General features: G+C 45.1%; 1 protein-coding gene across 1 annotated transcript in view; it reads right to left on the reverse strand.

Annotated features, from left to right (window-relative positions):
• Nucleotides 1-609: 609 nt before the first annotated feature.
• micall2a (mical-like 2a) overlaps nucleotides 610-19,867 on the reverse strand; it is a gene marked incomplete at both ends in the record, with an annotated part of 49,750 nt that continues 30,492 nt past the window's right edge. The window contains 6 exons of the mRNA XM_084328323.1: nucleotides 610-710; nucleotides 2,004-2,050; nucleotides 4,869-4,983; nucleotides 6,634-6,707; nucleotides 7,752-7,854; nucleotides 15,356-15,482. Coding sequence (XP_084184449.1) covers nucleotides 610-710; nucleotides 2,004-2,050; nucleotides 4,869-4,983; nucleotides 6,634-6,707; nucleotides 7,752-7,854; nucleotides 15,356-15,482 — 567 coding nt within the window. The remainder of the gene's footprint in view (nucleotides 711-2,003; nucleotides 2,051-4,868; nucleotides 4,984-6,633; nucleotides 6,708-7,751; nucleotides 7,855-15,355; nucleotides 15,483-19,867) is intronic.

A 19,867-nucleotide genomic window follows, 5' to 3' on the forward strand; every position in this document is an offset into this window, starting at 1 on the left:
GCAAGTGGCCAGAGAGACACCACGCGAGTGACCAGAGACACCACGCGAGTGGGCCAGAGACACCCCGCGAGTGGCCAGAGACACCACGCGAGTGACCAGAGACACCCTGCGAGTGACCAGAGAGACCACGCGAGTGACCAGAGACACCACGCGAGTGACCAGAGACACCCCGCGAGTGGCCAGAGACACCCCGCGAGTGGCCAGAGACACCCTGCGAGTGACCAGAGACACCACGCGAGTGACCAGAGACACCACGCGAGTGGCCAGAGACACCACGCAAGTGGACCAGAGACACCACGCGAGTGACCAGAGACACCCCGCGAGTGACCAGAGACACCACGTGAGTGGACCAGAGACACCACGCGAGTGGCCAGAGACACCACGCGAGTGGCCAGGGACACCACGCGAGTGGCCAGGGACACCACGCGAGTGGCCAGAGACACCACGCGAGTGACCAGAGACACCCCGCGAGTGGCCAGAGACACCACGCGAGTGACCAGAGACACCACGCGTGGTGTCTCTGGCCACTCGCGTGGTGTCTCTGGTCACTCGCGTGGTGTCTCTGGCCACTCGCGTGGTGTCCCTCTCACCTGGTCGTACTGGAGGACGCTAGCAGTCCGTCCTCTCTGCTACGCAACCATTTTTTTTACTTCTTCTCCTGAAGAGCGTTGAGATGGAGGACGTCCTCTTTGCTGTGGGTTTCTTTACTCCTGTTCAGCGACAGAAGAGTTTTTAAAGAAGCGTGTTAGTGTTTCCTGTGGGAACGGGTTCATCTGAAAGCAAAGGTGTTGACGGTGTTGTTATAATATAATGTTATAATATAATGTTATAATGTAATGTTATAATATAATGTTATAATGTAATGTTATAATGTAATGTTATAATATAATGTTATAATGTAATGTTATAATATAATGTTATAATGTAATGTTACAATGTAATGTTATAATGTAATGTTATAATATAATGTTATAATATAATGTTATAATGTAATGTTATAATATAATGTTATAATATAATGTTATAATATACTGTTATAATATAATGTTATAATGTAATGTTATAATATAATGTTATAATGTAATGTTATAATATAATGTTATAATATAATGTTACAATATAATGTTATAATATAATGTTATAATATAATGTTATAATATAATGTTATAATATGTTATAATGTAATGTTATAATGTAATGTTATAATATAATATTATAATATAATGTTATAATGTAATGTTATAATATAATGTTATAATGTAATGTTATAATGTAATGTTATAATATAATGTTATAATATAATGTTATAATGTAATGTTATAATATAATGTTATAATATAATGTTATAATATAATGTTATAATATAATGTTATAATGTAATGTTATAATATAATGTTACAATATAATGTTATAATATAATGTTATAATATAATGTTATAATATACTGTTATAATGTAATGTTATAATGTAATGTTATAATATAATGTTATAATGTAATGTTATAATGTAATGTTATAATATAATGTTATAATGTAATGTTATATAATGTTATAATATAATGTTACAATATAATGTTACAATATAATGTTATAATTAGTGGTGTCAATAGATTAAAAGAAATTAACTAATTAATCTCACAATTTTCTGTAATTAATCTAGATAAAAAATAGCATTTTTCTACTTAAGACCGAAGCTTGTAACAGATATTTACTTGGGTAAAATCATGGAATTAATGTAAAATCAACACAAAGAAAGTATATTTAGATTCAAAGACTATTTTAATAGCTTTCTTTGAATACAGTTTCTCTCCTGTGAAATACACATGTTCAACAAAACCATCAACATCCGAACAAGCAAAGATACTGCTGAAAGTTCAGAACCTTGAAGATTTTTCACTCCATAGATTAATCTAGATTAATTTATTTTAATGCTTTAAATTAATCTCCAAAGTTAAAGCATTCATTTTGACAGCCCTAGTTATAATATAATGTTATAATACTAACCGAGACTTTGCATCATTTCATCCAACTGCTGGTCCTCTTCTACTTCTCTGTAAAGGAAATTAAGATTTTATTATTATTATTAGATTCAAATATATTGTCATCATGCAGCACAAGTAAAGTACAACGGAAATTGTTTTGCCATCCAACCAGAGTGCAAAAGTAACAGTAAAGTGCAACAGTAATATACAATCTACAGGTGACTAAACTGGGTATAAAATATATAGATTAGTACTACTGAGTAATAGTGCTAATCAGATGTATGTACAGAGCTGTAGTATTAATATGTACAGTGATACAGGTATAAAGACACTATGGTAGTAAGTCATACTGGCCAGCAGTGTAACTAGTAAGAGTAGGTAAGGGATATGTACAGATATAGATATAGTATTAATATGTACAGTGATACAGGTATAAAGACACTATGGCAGTAAGTCATACTGGCCAGCAGTGTAACTAGTAAGAGTAGGTAAGAGATATGTACAGATATAGATATAGTATCTACAGGTGTGTAAAAAGGATTATATGCAGGTATGTACAGACAGATGTGGATATATATATATATATATATATATATATATATATATATATATATATATATATATATATATATATATATATATATATATATATATATATATATATATACAGCATTATTGTACATGCTATACAGAGTTATATGGGTTATATGCATGTGTATAAGTAGGCATATATATATACCTACTTATACACATGCATATACTATATATACTATATACTATAAACTATATATACCTGCATATAATCCTTCTACACAGTAAATTTCACAGAGTAAATTTACTCTGCGAAATTTACTGTGTAGAAGGATTATAATATGCAGGTATATATAGTTTATATATGCAGTAAATATAAATATATATACGGTATATAGAGCACTAGTGTACATGCTATCATACAGAGTTATACGGGTAGACTAGTATGGGGTAGATAGTTATGATTACTATGATTAAAAGTTCATACAGTATGGGTAATTATTATTATTATTATTTTTTTTTATCCACTTTTTCTCCCATTTCTATATTTTCTCCCATCCCAATTTCGTATCATCCAATTCAACCCTCCCCTGTCACGAACGCTGTTTCTTGCCTCCCACAAGCCGGCTGCAATGTGGACTAAGTCATTCATAGCACAAGTCCCCTCCGGTACTTGAGGTAACAGCAGTCGCATCTTTTCACCTGCGCAGCTCGATCTCTCAGTGGCGAGGAGTAACGCGTGGGAGGCTCACGCTGCCCCCGACACTTCCTGATTCTACTGCGCAGGCGCACCAACCGACCTGTAGGAGTCGCTGTCCACAACGCCCGATCCCCACCCATCAGTTTCCCACCCCCTAATACGGCCAATGTGTATTAGTATGAACGACCAGCTAAACTGAAAGCAATGTGGAGCGCTGGGCTCGAACAGGCGAGCCCAGCGTCTCCGCATTTGTGGCGAGCGCCTTGCCCACTACGCCACGTAGCCGCCTATTATTATTATTATTATTTAAATCGTCACTTGTCAAGCTGAATACAGTGATAGAAACTAGGGATGCACGATAATTATCGGGCCGATAATTATCGGGCCGATACCAGCAATTATGACGTCATCCCTATAAACCCGATAACGTTATTAATAGCTCCGATAATATAATATATTTTTTGGTAAAAAGAAATGCGGTGTGGGTGAATTGGAATGAAGTGCGTTTGTTTTGACTGTAGGCTCCTCCCGTTTTGTCAGTACTGTGGTACGACTGATAGCGTGTGGTTTAGGAACAGGGCGTTTTACACAAATCCAGCGCTCCCTTTCTTGGCTGTGACGTAGCCACGCAAATTTCTGGAAGCAGCGCGGACGTTAACAACAAAGATGGCCGCGTCGGTACTCGGAATTTCAGAGGAAAAAGTTTGCTTGCTATTTGTAATAAATGCAATGCAGAAGTTCCACAAGGAGGGAAAAGGGCAACAACTTGTAATACATCCAGCCTGACGGGTCACCTGCGGCATCACCACCGCTACGATGGTGTGTTATTGTGTTAACTTAGAAGCCTACGACGACGCGAGGAGCTAAGCAAAGCTAGCCCCTTTCATGGCTGTGATGCAACCCTTGGTTGAATACGCAGTCACTTATTGCTTTGTAGTAGCCAGGTTAATTTGCACCACCAAGGACTGCTTAAAAGCTAGCGGCTTGAGCCCTTGGGTCATTTCTGTCAAACTTCTTTAATTTAGCAAACGACTCGTCAATAGGTACAAGCGTGCTCGCGCCGTCGTCGTGGGCTTTTAACACCGTGGCGGTGGTGATGTTGCAGGTGACTTGTTGTTGTGGTGGTGATGTGAGGTGGTGATGTGTCCACTCAAAGCCTTTTTTTCAAGGCTCCGCTTTGAGAAAAGAAGAACAAAAAGCTTTGAGCGTCTTAGGTTGGATGTATTATAAGTTGTTGATGGATTGTGAATTTTAATTTGGAAAAATAAATATGGTCACTTTATCAGTCAAAACTGTTGTCTTGGCTTTTGTTTCTGTTGTCTGGTTAGGTCATATTTAAGTTAGTGTTAAGTTATTGTCCTGGGAAGTATTTTTATGTATTATTATTGTATTATGATATGTTTTGTTTCATGTTGAAAAAAAAATTTATAAAAAAAAAGTATATACATTAAAAAAAAATTATAATACAATAAATATCGGTTATCGGTATCGGTTATCGGCTTGAGGAGCATAAAGTTATCGGTATCGGTGTCAAAAAAACAATATCGTGCATCCCTAATAGAAACCACACTATTCTACATCCGATTTGGATGACACTGCATCCGTTATGACTCTGGTCAGGTCGACGACCATAACAAGGTGTGTAGAGTCAGTGACCTCAGTCTGTCTTCATCCAGTCCGTCCACGACGGCGTTCCTTCCGTTCACGATCTCCACCAGTCGGTCCATCAGCCTGGTCTCCTGCTGGTGCTCCTCCACGGACTTCAGGTGATCTGTTGTGGCCAGTTTACACCAAGTTTACACCAAGTTTACACCTAGTTTACACCGAGTTTACACCTAGTTTACTGTTTACACCAAGTTTACTGTTTACACCAGTGGGGGACATGAGGTCTCTCACCTGGGGGGACATGAGGTCTCTCACCTGGGGGGACATGAGGTCTCTCACCTGGGGGGACATGAGGTCTCTCACCTGGGGGGACATGAGGTCTCTCACCTGGGGGGACATGAGGTCTCTCACCTGGGGGGACATGAGGTCTCTCACCTGGGGGGACATGAGGAGGGCTCTCACCTGGGGGACATGAGGGCTCTCACCTGGGGGACATGAGGTCTCTTACCTGGGGGGACATGAGGGCTCTCACCTGGGGGGACACGAGGTCTCTCACCTGGGGGGACATGAGGAGGTCTCTCACCTGGGGGGACATGAGGAGGTCTCTCACCTGGGGGACATGAGGTCTCTCACCTGGGGGACATGAGGTCTCTCACCTGGGGGGACATGAGGTCTCTCACCTGGGGGACATGAGGGCTCTCACCTGGGGGGACATGAGGAGGTCTCTCACCTGGGGGACATGAGGTCTCTCACCTGGGGGGACATGAGGAGGTCTCTCACCTGGGGGACATGAGGTCTCTCACCTGGGGGGACATGAGGAGGTCTCTCACCTGGGGGACATGAGGTCTCTCACCTGGGGGGACATGAGGGCTCTCACCTGGGGGGACATGAGGTCTCTCACCTGGGGGGACATGAGGTCTCTCACCTGGGGGGACATGAGGTCTCTCACCTGGGGGGACATGAGGTCTCTCACCTGGGGGGACATGAGGAGGTCTCTCACCTGGGGGGACATGAGGTCTCTCACCTGGGGGGACATGAGGTCTCTCACCTGGGGGGACATGAGGAGGTCTCTCACCTGGGGGGACATGAGGTCTCTCACCTGGGGGACATGAGGTCTCTCACCTGGGGGACATGAGGTCTCTCACCTGGGGGACATGAGGGCTCTCACCTGGGGGGACATGAGGTCTCTCACCTGGGGGGACATGAGGTCTCTCACCTGGGGGGACATGAGGTCTCTCACCTGGGGGACATGAGGGCTCTCACCTGGGGGACATGAGGTCTCTCACCTGGGGGGACATGAGGTCTCTCACCTGGGGGGACATGAGGTCTCTCACCTGGGGGGACATGAGGGCTCTCACCTGGGGGGACATGAGGTCTCTCACCTGGGGGGACATGAGGTCTCTCACCTGGGGGACATGAGGGCTCTCACCTGGGGGACATGAGGGCTCTCACCTGGGGGGACATGAGGTCTCTCACCTGGGGGGACATGAGGAGGTCTCTCACCTGGGGGGACATGAGGTCTCTCACCTGGGGGACATGAGGTCTCTCACCTGGGGGGACATGAGGGCTCTCACCTGGGGGACATGAGGAGGTCTCTCACCTGGGGGGACATGAGGTCTCTCACCTGGGGGACATGAGGAGGTCTCTCACCTGGGGGACATGAGGTCTCTCACCTGGGGGGACATGAGGGCTCTCACCTGGGGGGACATGAGGTCTCTCACCTGGGGGGACATGAGGTCTCTCACCTGGGGGGACATGAGGTCTCTCACCTGGGGGACATGAGGTCTCTCACCTGGGGGGACATGAGGGCTCTCACCTGGGGTGTCCATCAGTCTCCGCAGCTCCTCCTCCACGCCCGGCTGCTGTTCCTCCAGATCCACAGTCTTGGCTCTAAAGACGTCCAGAGAGACATCATCATTATTAGGTAAACAGCAGAGACACTGAGGCTACGTTCACACTGCAGGTAAAAATAAAAAAAAGTGGCACAAATCAGATTTTCTTTTGCTCAGATCTGTTTTCGTTCATGACAGTGTGAACAGCGGCACAAATCACATGGAATCTGAGCTTTTCGATTCTGGTTTGGGCCACTTTCATATGTGTGGTGTTACTGTACATCAAGATACAGGTCTGGTTTGTTTTAATGATCTGGCCTCCACTGCATTCAACTTGTAAATTAAACCATCAACTGTGACTTCAGTGTCCTCCATGTTCACGTCCATCATCGTTATCGTTCATTTGCGCATGAGGGTCAATTCAGGAGCAGTGACCCAGTTCACACTGGAATCTGATATTGGGCCACATTTAAAAAAAAATAACATGAACAGCCAAACTAAAATAATTGTATCTGAGCAATAAATCTGAATTGAGTGCTAAGGCCTGCAGTGTGAACGCAGCCAAATAATTTATGCATTTTTTTTTTTTTTTTTTAAACAAACCCAGTATTTGTTGAGTGTAATATATTGGCCAGAGAAACAAACTAGTTCGTAAAAAGGAAGGATTCCATGAAAGGAGATTGTTGATTGAATTGATTGATTGAAAACTTTATTTAACAGATTGCAGAAGGGGTACAATACAGTACGGCTCAATTCACACAATTGTTAACACTTTGAGAGCCAGTCCGTGTTTTCCTTTTTACCCCCTTGAATGCCCAAATCCACTCCAATGTTAATGTTAATATCGCCTAATCTATGTTTTAAATTATGGCTATGTGTCTAATCTGCCCGTCGCTTATCAAAGACTCATTTTCCAGTCAACATTGTCAAAGCAGATTGTTGTAATAACACGAGTAACTCGTGGGTGGCATTCAAAGTGTTAAGGGGATGCAGACCAGAGAAAGTCTTTCGTCTTGTTTACATCAGGGTCCCCCATTTTCAATTGAACACAGCCTAAATCACAATGCGTTGTTACGATACGCAAAAAGGAGGCAGGACTCACATGTACACGAGCTCCGATTCCCTCCGGATGTACATCTGTTTCTTCCTGATGAGGTTGAACCAGTCCACCATCAGGGGGTCCATGAGGACGTCCCCGTCTCCCTCTGAGAGACGAGTCAAAAACACACATCCATGTCTCGTCCCGGCATCACGTGATGTTAGGTTAACACTAGGGATGTCCGATATTATCGGCCTACCGATATTATCGGCCGATATCGGCATTAAAATGTGATATCGGAAATGATCTGTATCGGTTTTCAAATTTCTTTTTTTATTATTATTATTATTATTATTATTATTATTATTATTATTATTATTATTATTATTATTATTATTATTATTATTATTATTTTTTTTTTTTTTTTTTTTTTTTTTTTTTTACATTTATATAACCTTTATTTACCCAGGCAAGCAAGTAAGAACACATTCTGATTTTATTTATTGTCAAAAGTATGCATAATGTTGTGTTAATTCCACAACAAGAGATATAGGGGACCCTGCATATATCGGTATCGGTTGATATTGGTTGATATCGGTATCGGAAATTAAGATTTGGACAATATCGGTATATCGGTATTGGTAAATAAGCCAATATCGAGCATCCCTAGTTAGTTAGTTTTATCGACTGTATATATTACTAAAATGTTTGCACTACATCTCTACCTAATTTTTGCATTTTGTTTGCATTTTTTTGTACTTTAGTTTTGTATATTGTATATTTTGTATATAGTGTTTGGTCTTTATTCTTTAAACTTTTTTACTATATGAAGCACAATCTCAGGAGGCTCATACAGAAGCAAGCATTTCACTGTAATGTACCTTATATGTGACAAATAAAACAAAACTTGAACTTGAAAACTTGAACTTGAAGTGTCAATGTGTGCAACCATAGGTGTAGATTTAGGGGGGGGGGGGGTGCAGGGGACATGGTTAAGTTTAAGTTTTAAGTTTGTTTATTTATTTTTTACCCAGGGACAGTGCACATTAACACATTAGCACAGGACAAGAAGGCCCTACAGAGAGTGGTGCGCTCAGCCGAGCGTACCACGGGTATTGCACTACCTCCCCTGCAGGTTCTATACAACAAGAGGTGCAAATCCAGAGCCTGCAGAATAATGAAAGACCATCACCACCCCAATAACAGCCTGTTCCAGCTGCTGAGGTCAGGCAGAAGCCTGCGAACCCCAGCTACTAGGACAGAGAGACTTCGGCTCAGCTTCTTCCCCCAGGCCATCAGAGCCTTGAACACTGAACACTGAGTGCCACAGAACACTGAACTCTCCACACACAAGCACACATGAGCACACACACGACACGCACGCTGTACACGCTCGCACACTAGCAGCCACTTTAACATGAGCACACACACACACTCATGCTGCACACGCCCACACTTATGGCCACAAAGGAAAGGTCACTTTCAAAATAGTATAGCAACAGTAACAGTGTATTGCACTACCAAAGGACCTAGCATGTCCTCCATGCTCAGTAAATAACTTGTACAAATACCGAGATGCCCCACTATGTTACCTGTTTATTGCACAATGTTGTTTTATTGGATTCTATTATATGTTGTACCACTGTATTGCACATCGTTGCGGGCAAGACCACCCGCATTTCAATGTATACTTATATGCCGTGACAAATAAAACTCTTGACCTGACTTGATTGTGCGCCAAAAACGTGATAATTCGTTATTGCCCGCCATGCGTTGTGCGCCAACAACGAATAAACTCGTTTTTGGGATCAATATTTAATTATTTCGCCATGGCATTCATAATTCATCCAGCCTCCCTCCAGGACTGCAGCTGGACCCTGTCTGATATTGCAACGCCTCAATACCGCCGCCTGGCGGATGTCGGGCGAGTTACACTCCAAGCCAAACCAGAAGTGGCGCTCGGTGCATCGAGGAAATTCCTCCGGCAGTAATATCTTGTTACGTGGATCCAGACAAACACTCGAGTGCATGGGATCGCTTTCGAAACGCAATAATCAATATGATTGGCCGGTGTGAACAGCGACGCCCGTTAACATGGGAGCGAAAGTGAAGCGCTGATCGCCCGCCCGCCTCACCCCCGCGTCCGGTGGGTTTGGGCCTTAACGCGGCAACTTAAGTAATCCCCCAGCGAGCAACTTCACTCTCGAAAAACTCTTAAACCAAAGTCAGCTCTGGAAGAGTGTGGCCAGTAACTTTTATTTTATTTATTTATTTATTTATTTATATAGATAGGCTCTACTCTAATGAAACGATGGCCGAGGCTAAAGCACAGACAGTCACGTTTCATTTCAAGGTCGTTGTATCCACATCGGAACAGGTGACAAATTGAAACGAAAGCACTCCTTGTGTTCCGTGTCTGGCTCCCCATCGCAGCGAGCGGAACATATTTGGACGGATTATGATAATATTAAGAATAAGTAGCGATTTAAGGCGTGACATCAGAGATTCTTATCATGAAATGACTTTCAGACAGTCATCCAGAAACATCACGCTTGTTTTCTTATTTTCACCAGATCAGTCGTAATCACCCGTACGGATGCAAAGGACAGTGAGATGAGGAGCTGAACCGAAGGTGAAGTTTGGTTTGTAAGCAGCAGGAGAAGCCAGCACACAGAAACAGAGGTCATGACCCTGCATGCCCCTTAAGAAAATTATGAAACTATGGAGAGCAAATAGGTATGTGTTTACATTTACATTTAGTCATTTAGCTATGCGCTTTTATCCAAAGAGACTTACAAGTTCCGTCAGGAAGGGTACAACTCTGGCAGCTAAGGGTCAGTAATATTGTTCGTCAAACAGTGTTGAACTTGAGTGTTACAGTCTTGATTGCATAGTAGTATAGAGACATTAGCATAGTAGGTAGTAAATATTCCTTACTTAGTAGCAAAGTGCATAATAGTAATAAGACAGTACGAAGGTTAGTCGTTGTTGAGGCTGGTCTAAAAATATATATATTTATTCTTTTCATTTTTTTTTTTGGATCTACTTTTTCTCCCCATTTTTCTATTTTTCTCCCGTCCACAATTTCGTATCGTCCAATCCTACCCTCCCCTGTCTCGAACGCTGTTGGGCCATGCCTCCCACAGGCCGGCTGCAATGTGGACGAAGCCTTGCATCACGTGTCCCCTCCGGTACTCGAGGAGGCAGCCGTCGCATCTTTTCACCTGCACAGCGCCATCTCTCAGCGGCGGGGGTCTGCGTGGGAGGGTCACGCCGCCCCCGTCGCTTCCTGATTCTACTGCGCAGGCGCACCAACCGACCTGTAGGAGTCGCTGTCCACAACGCCCGATCCCCACCCATCAGTTTCCCACCCCCTAAATGGCCAATGTGTATTAGTATGAACGACCAGCTAAACTGAAAGCAATGTGGAGCGCTGGGCTCGAACAGGCGAACCCAGCGTCTCCAGTATTCGTGGCGAGCGCCTTGCCCACTACGCCACGTAGCCGCCCTCGTGTCTGACTCTTAACCACCAGAACCTGCACGCACTACAACGTGTGACGTATATCATGCCAGTTAAGATAAAATAAGATAAGATAAGATAAGATAAGATATTCCTTTATTGATCCCCTTGGGGGAGTTAGGGTTCAAGATTCAAGATTCAAGAGGTTTATTTGTCACTTACTGTACATACCAGGGCATACAGTGAAATGTGGGTGGTCATGCCCGCATCAATTGTGCAATAATACTAATAATAAAATAGACATAAAAAAAAAGTTGCTAAACATGCTAAATTCCTGAGAAGGCACTGGGTCCTATGTGAACTACAATATACAATACAATTTTAAAGTCCGTCATTATACTATACTTACTATATGTTAACTATACTATACAAGAACCACCTCGGTTCTTTCCTTAAAGTGACCTTTATATTCCTCAGTCCTTTAAAGTGACCTTTATATTCCTCATTCCGTTAAAGTGACCTTTATATTCCTCAATCCTTTAAAGTGACCTTTATATTCCTCATTCCGTTAAAGTGACCTTTATATTCCTCATTCCGTTAAAGTGACCTTTATATTCCTCATTCCGTTAAAGTGACCTTTATATTCCTCATTCCGTTAAAGTGACCTTTATATTCCTCATTCCTTTAAAGTGACCTTTATATTCCTCATTCCGTTAAAGTGACCTTTATATTCCTCATTCCGTTAAAGTGACCTTTATATTCCTCATTCCTTTAAAGTGACCTTTATATTCCTCATTCCTTTAAAGTGACCTTTCCATTATTTGTATGGAAGTATAGGGAAGTATAGTGCAGTATAGGGTACCTTGTGTATACTGTTTACTTTTACTCTTACTCATAGTATACACTCAGATTATTTATTGTAATGTATTAGATTAGATTAGATTATTTAATGACCGCCCAGCCAGGCTGGTGGAATTTGTTGTCAGTGCATTACATTGCATTGTTCCAACATAGAACATATATACCATCACCTACAATACATACATCCTACATGCAGTTAAATACATAGATACATAATTACAAAGACCACAATATCACAGTGTATGTCCATAACAGCAGAGGTAGGGGGGGTTGCTACAGGGAGTGCAGTGTCCGTATGGCAGTGGGTATAACCAATAGGGCAGTGGTTCCCAAAGTCGGGAGGGCCGCGAGATGATTAAAAAAAAATATATATATATATTGTCAGGCCACTGAATTTAGAAGCAGGCCAGGACAGTGTTTCTAGTTGTATTCTAAAATTCTATTCTATTGTATTCTAAAATGTGACTATATGGTTATATATTAACTTAATAAATAAACAAAAACGAAAAATCTACTTATTTCAACGAACATTTCAAACTAAATAACAGATTATGCACATAAAACGCTGAAAACAACCGAAGCAACAATAGTATTTTAATGAGGCTATTATTATTATTATTATTATTATTATTATTATTATTATTATTATTATTATTATTATTATTATTATTATTATTATTATTATTATTATTATTATTATTATTATCATTATTATTTTGCAACAAGTTAGCCCTCTCATAAATAGCACATATAAATGAATAACTAACTTGAACTAACTTAATAGGATTGAAGTGATATTTGGCTTAAAAAATCGGTCGCCTGGCAAAAAAATAAAAGCCTGACGATGTGCATTGGGCCGCGGCTCTCTGACGCCTTATTTTCTGGGTCCCGGCCTGAAAAGTTTGGGAACCCCTGCAATAGGGCATACAGACCCTCATCTGTTTATTTTTGGACCTATTTATGTCCATTGCCTTCCACAATCGAGTCTGCCTGAAACAGAACCACGATGGAAAGAGCAACATGACCTAACCCTCAACAAAAAAATGATACAATGAATGGTCTTTTTTAACTCATTGGACTTGACGCATTCTTATGGCTGTATTGTTTTAAAATCCCAAAGATGTTGAGCATCGGGGGTGAGAAACAAAGGCAGTCAGGCGGGCAGTAGGTGTTTATACATATTTTGTATTTGTCTTTCCTGAAGTTCAAAAGAGCACTGAAATCTCATCTCCTAGCTCCTCACCAATATTTTCCATATGGGCTCCCTTTACAAACTGATGGCTTTCTCTTTTCATAGAGCCTGTATTATTTATCTTTGTTGTATTTTGTAAAACTTTCCTGTCATTATTTGTAGTTTCTTTACTTTTATTTTCACTAAACATGAAGCCGTGTGGCATAAGTGCCCACTTCAGTGTCTATCTGTAGACATGCTTGTATGTATTGTGAATGAATGTTCCTTGTGTGTGTTTGGGTGTCGGGGGGGGGGGGGGGGGGGTTATATTGATGTAATCTGTCCATAATTCCGCTTCTTGGAGAATGCCACATACAAGCCCCCTGGAGGGTTTTTAGGCAATTCTCCTTCACATTTCTTTGTGGATTATATTGTATTATATGTAATTGTTTTTATATGTATAAATAAACAAAACAAACAAGATGACAATTCTTAAACATTTAAGTCAAATGTAAGCTGGCTTAAGCACTCGGGTCTAAAAACTGTCCGTCACTGAGACCAAAAATGATTTATTCTAAACTCCTAAAAACGTGAATCCGTACGGCGCCTCATTTAAACGGCCTGAAACATCGATTTCCTCTGTAGCTAAATACGGACGTTCTAATTGAATTAAACAATTCCCATGGATGACATGCAGTTAACTAGGTGGCCATTTCCTAGTTTCATTTTTATTTCTCTAAGTTTAAGCAATAACAAATTGGTTAAGAGGTTAATAAGGTTTACCCTTTCACTACCACACTACAGAAGGTTAACCCTGTCACTACCACACTACAGACGGTTAACCCTGTCACTACCACACTACAGAAGGTTAACCCGTTCACTACCACACTACAGACGGTTAACCCTTTCACTACCACACTACAGACGGTTAACCCTGTCACTACCACACTACAGACGGTTAACCCTGTCACTACCACACTACAGACGGTTAACCCTTTCACTACCACACTACAGACGGTTAACCCTGTCACTACCACACTACAGACGGTCAACCCTGTCACTACCACACTACAGACGGTTAACCCTGTCACTACCACACTACAGACGGTCAACCCTGTCACTACCACACTACAGACGGTCAACCCTGTCACTACCACACTACAGACGGTTAACCCTGTCACTACCACACTACAGACGGTCAACCCTGTCACTACCACACTACAGACGGTCAACCCTGTCACTACCACACTACAGACGGTTAACTACACATTTAAATAACAAATCGATTCTTACGGGGGAGTACATTTTTTAACCAACAGCGCCGCCAAGGTTGTAGTTGTAAACCCGTCCCGTCTCCGAACATGATTGTCCCGGGCACCACGTGTGGAAGAGAGAGCCAGGTATCAGACAACCAGGACAGGAAGGAGTATATTACCCCGCTGCCCAAACCATGTTGACCTTGAGCAAAGCAATCAGAAGCCCTCTTCACCACTGCTCCTCGGAGAGGGGGGGGGGGGGGGGGGGGGGGGGGACTCCCAGTGGGCCGTCTGCGCCTCTCACCTCATTTGGCTCCTGCTACTAGAGAAGGCCGGTCAGACCCCCCCCCCCTCAGGCTGAGAGGGAGTGCACGGAGCCCAGGTGGTGTAACAGCCAGGGCGCGAGAACAGAACACACCTCCACACTGGGGAGACACTGACGTAGAGGAACCCTCTCATCATAAGTACTGGAACTCTGCTGTTAGTGAGTGAGGTGGTGTCTGGTGCTTCAAGGCATAGAACTGTCTCTCTCTGAAACTCTCCTCTGTTCAGTATTACCTCCTCTCCTCACGGTACTCTCTGGTCCACGGACGACCACTGACACTCTGCTGCACTGCTCTCTACAACCTCTCAGCCCACTGCAAAACAGACATGCAGCGTTCTAAAATGTATGTTGAGTAGGGATGTCCGATATTATCGGCCTACCGATATTATCGGCCGATATCGGCATTCAAATGTGATATTGGAAAATATCGGTATCGGTTTAAAAAATATATATATTTACATTTCTATAACCTTTATTTACCCAGGCAAGCAAGTAAGAACAAATTCTGATTTTATTTATTGTCAAAAGTATGCATAACTGTTACGTTACGTCCTCTTGTGATGTCACAGGGGGGGGTGGGGGGGGGGGTGATACCTGTCTCGCAGCTGCGCAGGGTCCTCTCCATCTCCACGCCCTCCCGCTCCAGGAGGCTCATGCTCGTCTCGATGTCGTCCAGCTCCTTCACGATCTGATCCATGGGCAGGTGGCGAGACCGCGTCTGCTGCTCGGAGCGGAAATGAACAAGTTCAAGTTTCAAGTTCGCTTTTCTTTGTCACGTTATAAAGTACATTACATTACATGTATGAATCACACATAAAGTGAGTTATCGAGAACACACAAATATTATTTATTAAATCTAGAATAATTAAACTTGAAGACATGGTTAGGTTTCAAACACTGTTAATTATGTTTAGGGCAAGAAATAAGACACTGCCTGTGAGGTTTCTGTCCTTGCGCTCTCACTCGTTCTGTTCCTTTAACCACCCTCGCTTTGTTTTCATTCATTTTCTGTCAATTGGTTCTATCCCCTCGTTCACACGTTTCTCCCCGTTGACGTCATCAGAGACGTCGCTGATTGGTTCTCTCACTTCCCCACGCTTTTCAATCACATTCCCCAGCTGTCACTGCTTTCTCCCCGTTGACGTCATCAGAGACGTCGCTGATTGGTTCTCTCACTTCCCCACGCTTTTCAATCAATCGATCCCTCATTATTTATACCCCGTTTTTCCCCACCCTAAGTTGTTGGATCGTCTTGTTTTGTCGCCTTGATTTGTCTCTGGATATTTTTCCCCGTTGCTGTTGCTGCTGCTTTTTTCTCTGTGCTGTTCTCCAGGAATTCCTAGAAGCCTTCGCTTGGATACCTGCTCCCGTGGCGCGCGCTCGCCTCCACTGTTGTTCCAGTTCCAATTACGCATCTCGTCTGGGTGAGTTATCTATTTGACTGTTCTTGACCTATTCCGTTTTTCGTGTGTAAACTTACACTGAAGACTACCACCTTTTTGTCAAACAGTCACTCACCCAGCCATTAGCTATTTTTGCTTGTTCCTTTATGGAATGATATTTTGGGATCTACCATCTCCCTCTGTGTGCTAGCTCACACCGAAGATATTATTTCACAATTGGACTGTGTGTTTACATGAAGAGATTCACTGTGTGTTTGCTCACACCGAAGATATTATTTCACAATTGGACTGTGTGTTTACATGAAGATATTCACTGTGTGTTTACATGAAGATATTCACTGTGTGTTTACATGAAGATATTCACTGGGACTGTGTTTGGATTTAGCTCACTGTGTTGTTAACACGAAGAGTTTTCACTTGGGCTGTTTTTGGAATTGTGCTCTCTGTGTTGTTAACACGAAGAGATTCACTTGGGCTGTGTTTGGAACTGTGCTCACTGTGTTGTTAACACGAAGAATTGTACACCCTGTTCTCCTGCTCGTTTAAGACTGCTCTGTCACTGACTCGCTCCCTCTCTCCCTCTCTCGGTCTCGCAACAACATCTGAGAACCCACCGAGAGGATTCTGCAGAGCGGTTCAGAAGTCAACACCTGCTTCCCAAGACAACCCTCATGGGAGAAGCTGCAGAGCAGCAGAACTTTGCCCCTTGATCATTGTACCTGTCTTGTTTGACCTGCTTTCCCTGTTTCTCTTATTCTTAGTACCAAATAAACAAGCCCTCGTATTTGGCAACTCTGAATCCTACTCTCTTGTGTCGTTGCGTTTGGGGTCGGTGTCAAACCATAACATTACGATCCAACCAACAATATGACGACCCCAGCCGACACAGAGAGGGTCAGAACCGCACTTGCTATTCAAGTCGAGTTGACCAGGGATCACGGTCTCCAATTAGAGCGGGCTGCGGCTGCGGTGCAAGACCTCAGGGACCAGGTCTTGCCTATGCAGGGTTCTATGGCCGCTATGGCGGGACAACAGTCCGAGATTCTCGCCCAGCTTAACTCGCTGGGCGACGCCGTTAATACTTTTCATCTCTCAGACCCTTCAGGAACATTCCCCGCAGCCCCAGCAGATCTCGCACATCGGGAACCCCATCTCTCCGTCCCACGGCTGTTCGACGGTAATCCCGAGGAGTGTGCCACATTCATCATGCAATGTGAGTTGGTTTTCCGTCATCAACCAAGCCGTTTTTCTGCTCATGGGTCCCGAGTTGCTTTTATAACCAACCTACTTTCAGGCCATGCTGCCCAGTGGGTCACTTCCTCCTGGGCAATGGAAGCAGATTTTTTGTTCTCCTACCCAGACTTCGTGGCGGAGCTCCGCAGAGTGTTCCACCATCCAGCCCGAGGTCTGGACCCTGGAGCCCGGTTGGGGACCTTCCGACAAGGGAGCGGCAGGGTGACGGACTATGTCATGGAGTTTCGACTGGCGGCGGTGGAGAGTGGATGGAACGAACCTGCTCTTCGCCTAACCTTCATAAGGGGGCTCAGTGACGCAGTCCGGGACCAGCTCGCTACCAGGGAGGTGCCCGACTCCCTCGAGGAGCCGTTTTTCCCAGTCCCAGCGCCGCGCACCACCTGACCATCTGATGAGCGTCACCCTGGCCTGGGGGGACCAACGTGCCACGGTGGAGGCCCTCATCGACTCTGGGGCAGACGAGAACTTCCTCGACTTCGAGTTTGCCACCCAAGCCAACATACCTCTTGAGGCCCTTGTGAGACCCTTGGAGATCTTTTCATTGGACCAACACCGCCTGGCCGACATCTCTCAACGCACCGGCCCAGTCGTGCTGACCATCGCTGGGAACCACGTCGAGAGAATCCAGTTCCTCATTACCCAATCCCCCCTTGTCCCGGTGGTCCTGGGTAGGCCCTGGCTCGCGCTGCACGAGCCCCACATCGCCTGGTCCTCCGGTACCATCAGGGGCTGGAGCTCCTCCTGTCACGCCCGCTGTCTGCAGGCGGCGTCCTGTCCCCCGCCCCGGAGACCGGCTGGTGAGTTGCCCCCGGACCCCTCGTCCATTCCTCCCGAGTACCACGACCTCATGGAGGTATTCAGCAAGACCAGGGCTCAGGCCCTTCCACCTCACCGCCCCTATGACTGCGCCATCGACCTCCGCCAAGGGGCTCCCCTTCCCGGCAGCCGCCTCTACAGTCTGACTGTCCCGGAGAAGAAGGCGATGGATCTCTACATCTCTGAGTCATTGGAAGCAGGACTCATTCGGCCTTCCTCCTCCCCGGTGGCAGCCGGGTTCTTCTTTGTTGGTAAGAAGGATGGGGACCTGCGGCCCTGCATCGACTATCGTCAGCTCAACGAGATCACCATCAAGAACAAATACCCCCTACCTCTCATGAGCTCCACCTTCGAGCCACTGACCCAGGCCTCGTTCTTCACCAAGCTGGATCTCCGAAGTGCCTACCATCTTGTCCGTATCCGTGAGGGCGATGAATGGAAGACCGCCTTCAAGACCCCCAGGGGCCACTATGAGTACCTTGTGATGCCGTTCGGCCTCACCAACGCCCCGGCGGTATTCCAGGCACTCATGAACGATGTCCTCCGTGACATGCTGGAGGTGTTCGTGGTGGTGTACCTGGACGACATTCTTATCTTTTCCAGGACCCTCGAGGAACACATCCTGCATGTTCGCCGGGTGCTGGAGCGCCTCCTCCACAATCGGCTCTTCGTCAAGGCGGAGAAGTGTTGTTTCCACTCCAACTCCGTCGAGTACCTGGGCTTCATCGTTGAGAAGGGCTTGACCCGAGCGGATCCTCGCAAGATCCAGGCTGTGGAGGATTGGCCGGAACCCACCACTCGGAAGGAGTTACAGAGTTTCCTCGGGTTCGCCAACTTCTACCGAAGGTTCATCCGGAACTACAGTCAAGTGGCGGAGCCTCTTACCAAGCTGACCTCCCCCGCTCTGCCGTTCGACTGGTCCCCAGCGGCATGCGCTGCGTTCCGCTCCCTCAAGAGAAGGTTCACTTCCGCCCCTATCCTGCTCCACCCTGACCCCAAGAGACAGTTCATCGTGGAGGTGGACGCCTCGGATTCTGGTCTGGGCGCTGTCCTATCCCAACGTTCTCCTTCCGACCAGAAGGTACATCCTTGCGCCTTCTACTCGCGTCGCTTCCTCCCCGCCGAGAGGAACTACGACACCGGCAATCGGGAGCTACTGGCGGTCGTGGCTGCGCTGGAGGAGTGGCGTCATTGGCTAGAGGGTGCCGAGGAGCCTTTTACCATCTGGACGGACCACAAGAACCTAACGTTCATCCGCGCTTCCAGGCGCCTTAACGGTCGGCAGGCGAGATGGGCCAGTTTCCTCAGTCGGTTCGACTTCTCGCTGACCTTCCGCCCCGGTTCCCGCAACACGAAGGCCGACTCTCTGTCCCGGATGCACTCCAAGGGGGCTCCACCCTCTGAGGTCCCATCTCCCATCATCCCGGAGGCCCGAGTGGTTGGAGCCATCACCTTGGGCATCGAGGGTGTGGTGAGGCGTGCCCTTCGCTTCCAACGTGCTCCAAGCAACGTCCCTAGGAGCCGTCTCTTCGTCCCCGACTCTGTCCGGTCCCAGGTACTGCTGTGGGGCCATACCAGCCGGTTCGCCTGCCACCCAGGCGTCCATCGCACGTTCTCCTTCCTGGCTCGTCGT

Source organism: Notolepis coatsorum (assembly GCF_963971535.1).
Source record: "Notolepis coatsorum genome assembly, chromosome: 14".
NCBI lineage: Eukaryota > Metazoa > Chordata > Actinopteri > Aulopiformes > Paralepididae > Notolepis > Notolepis coatsorum.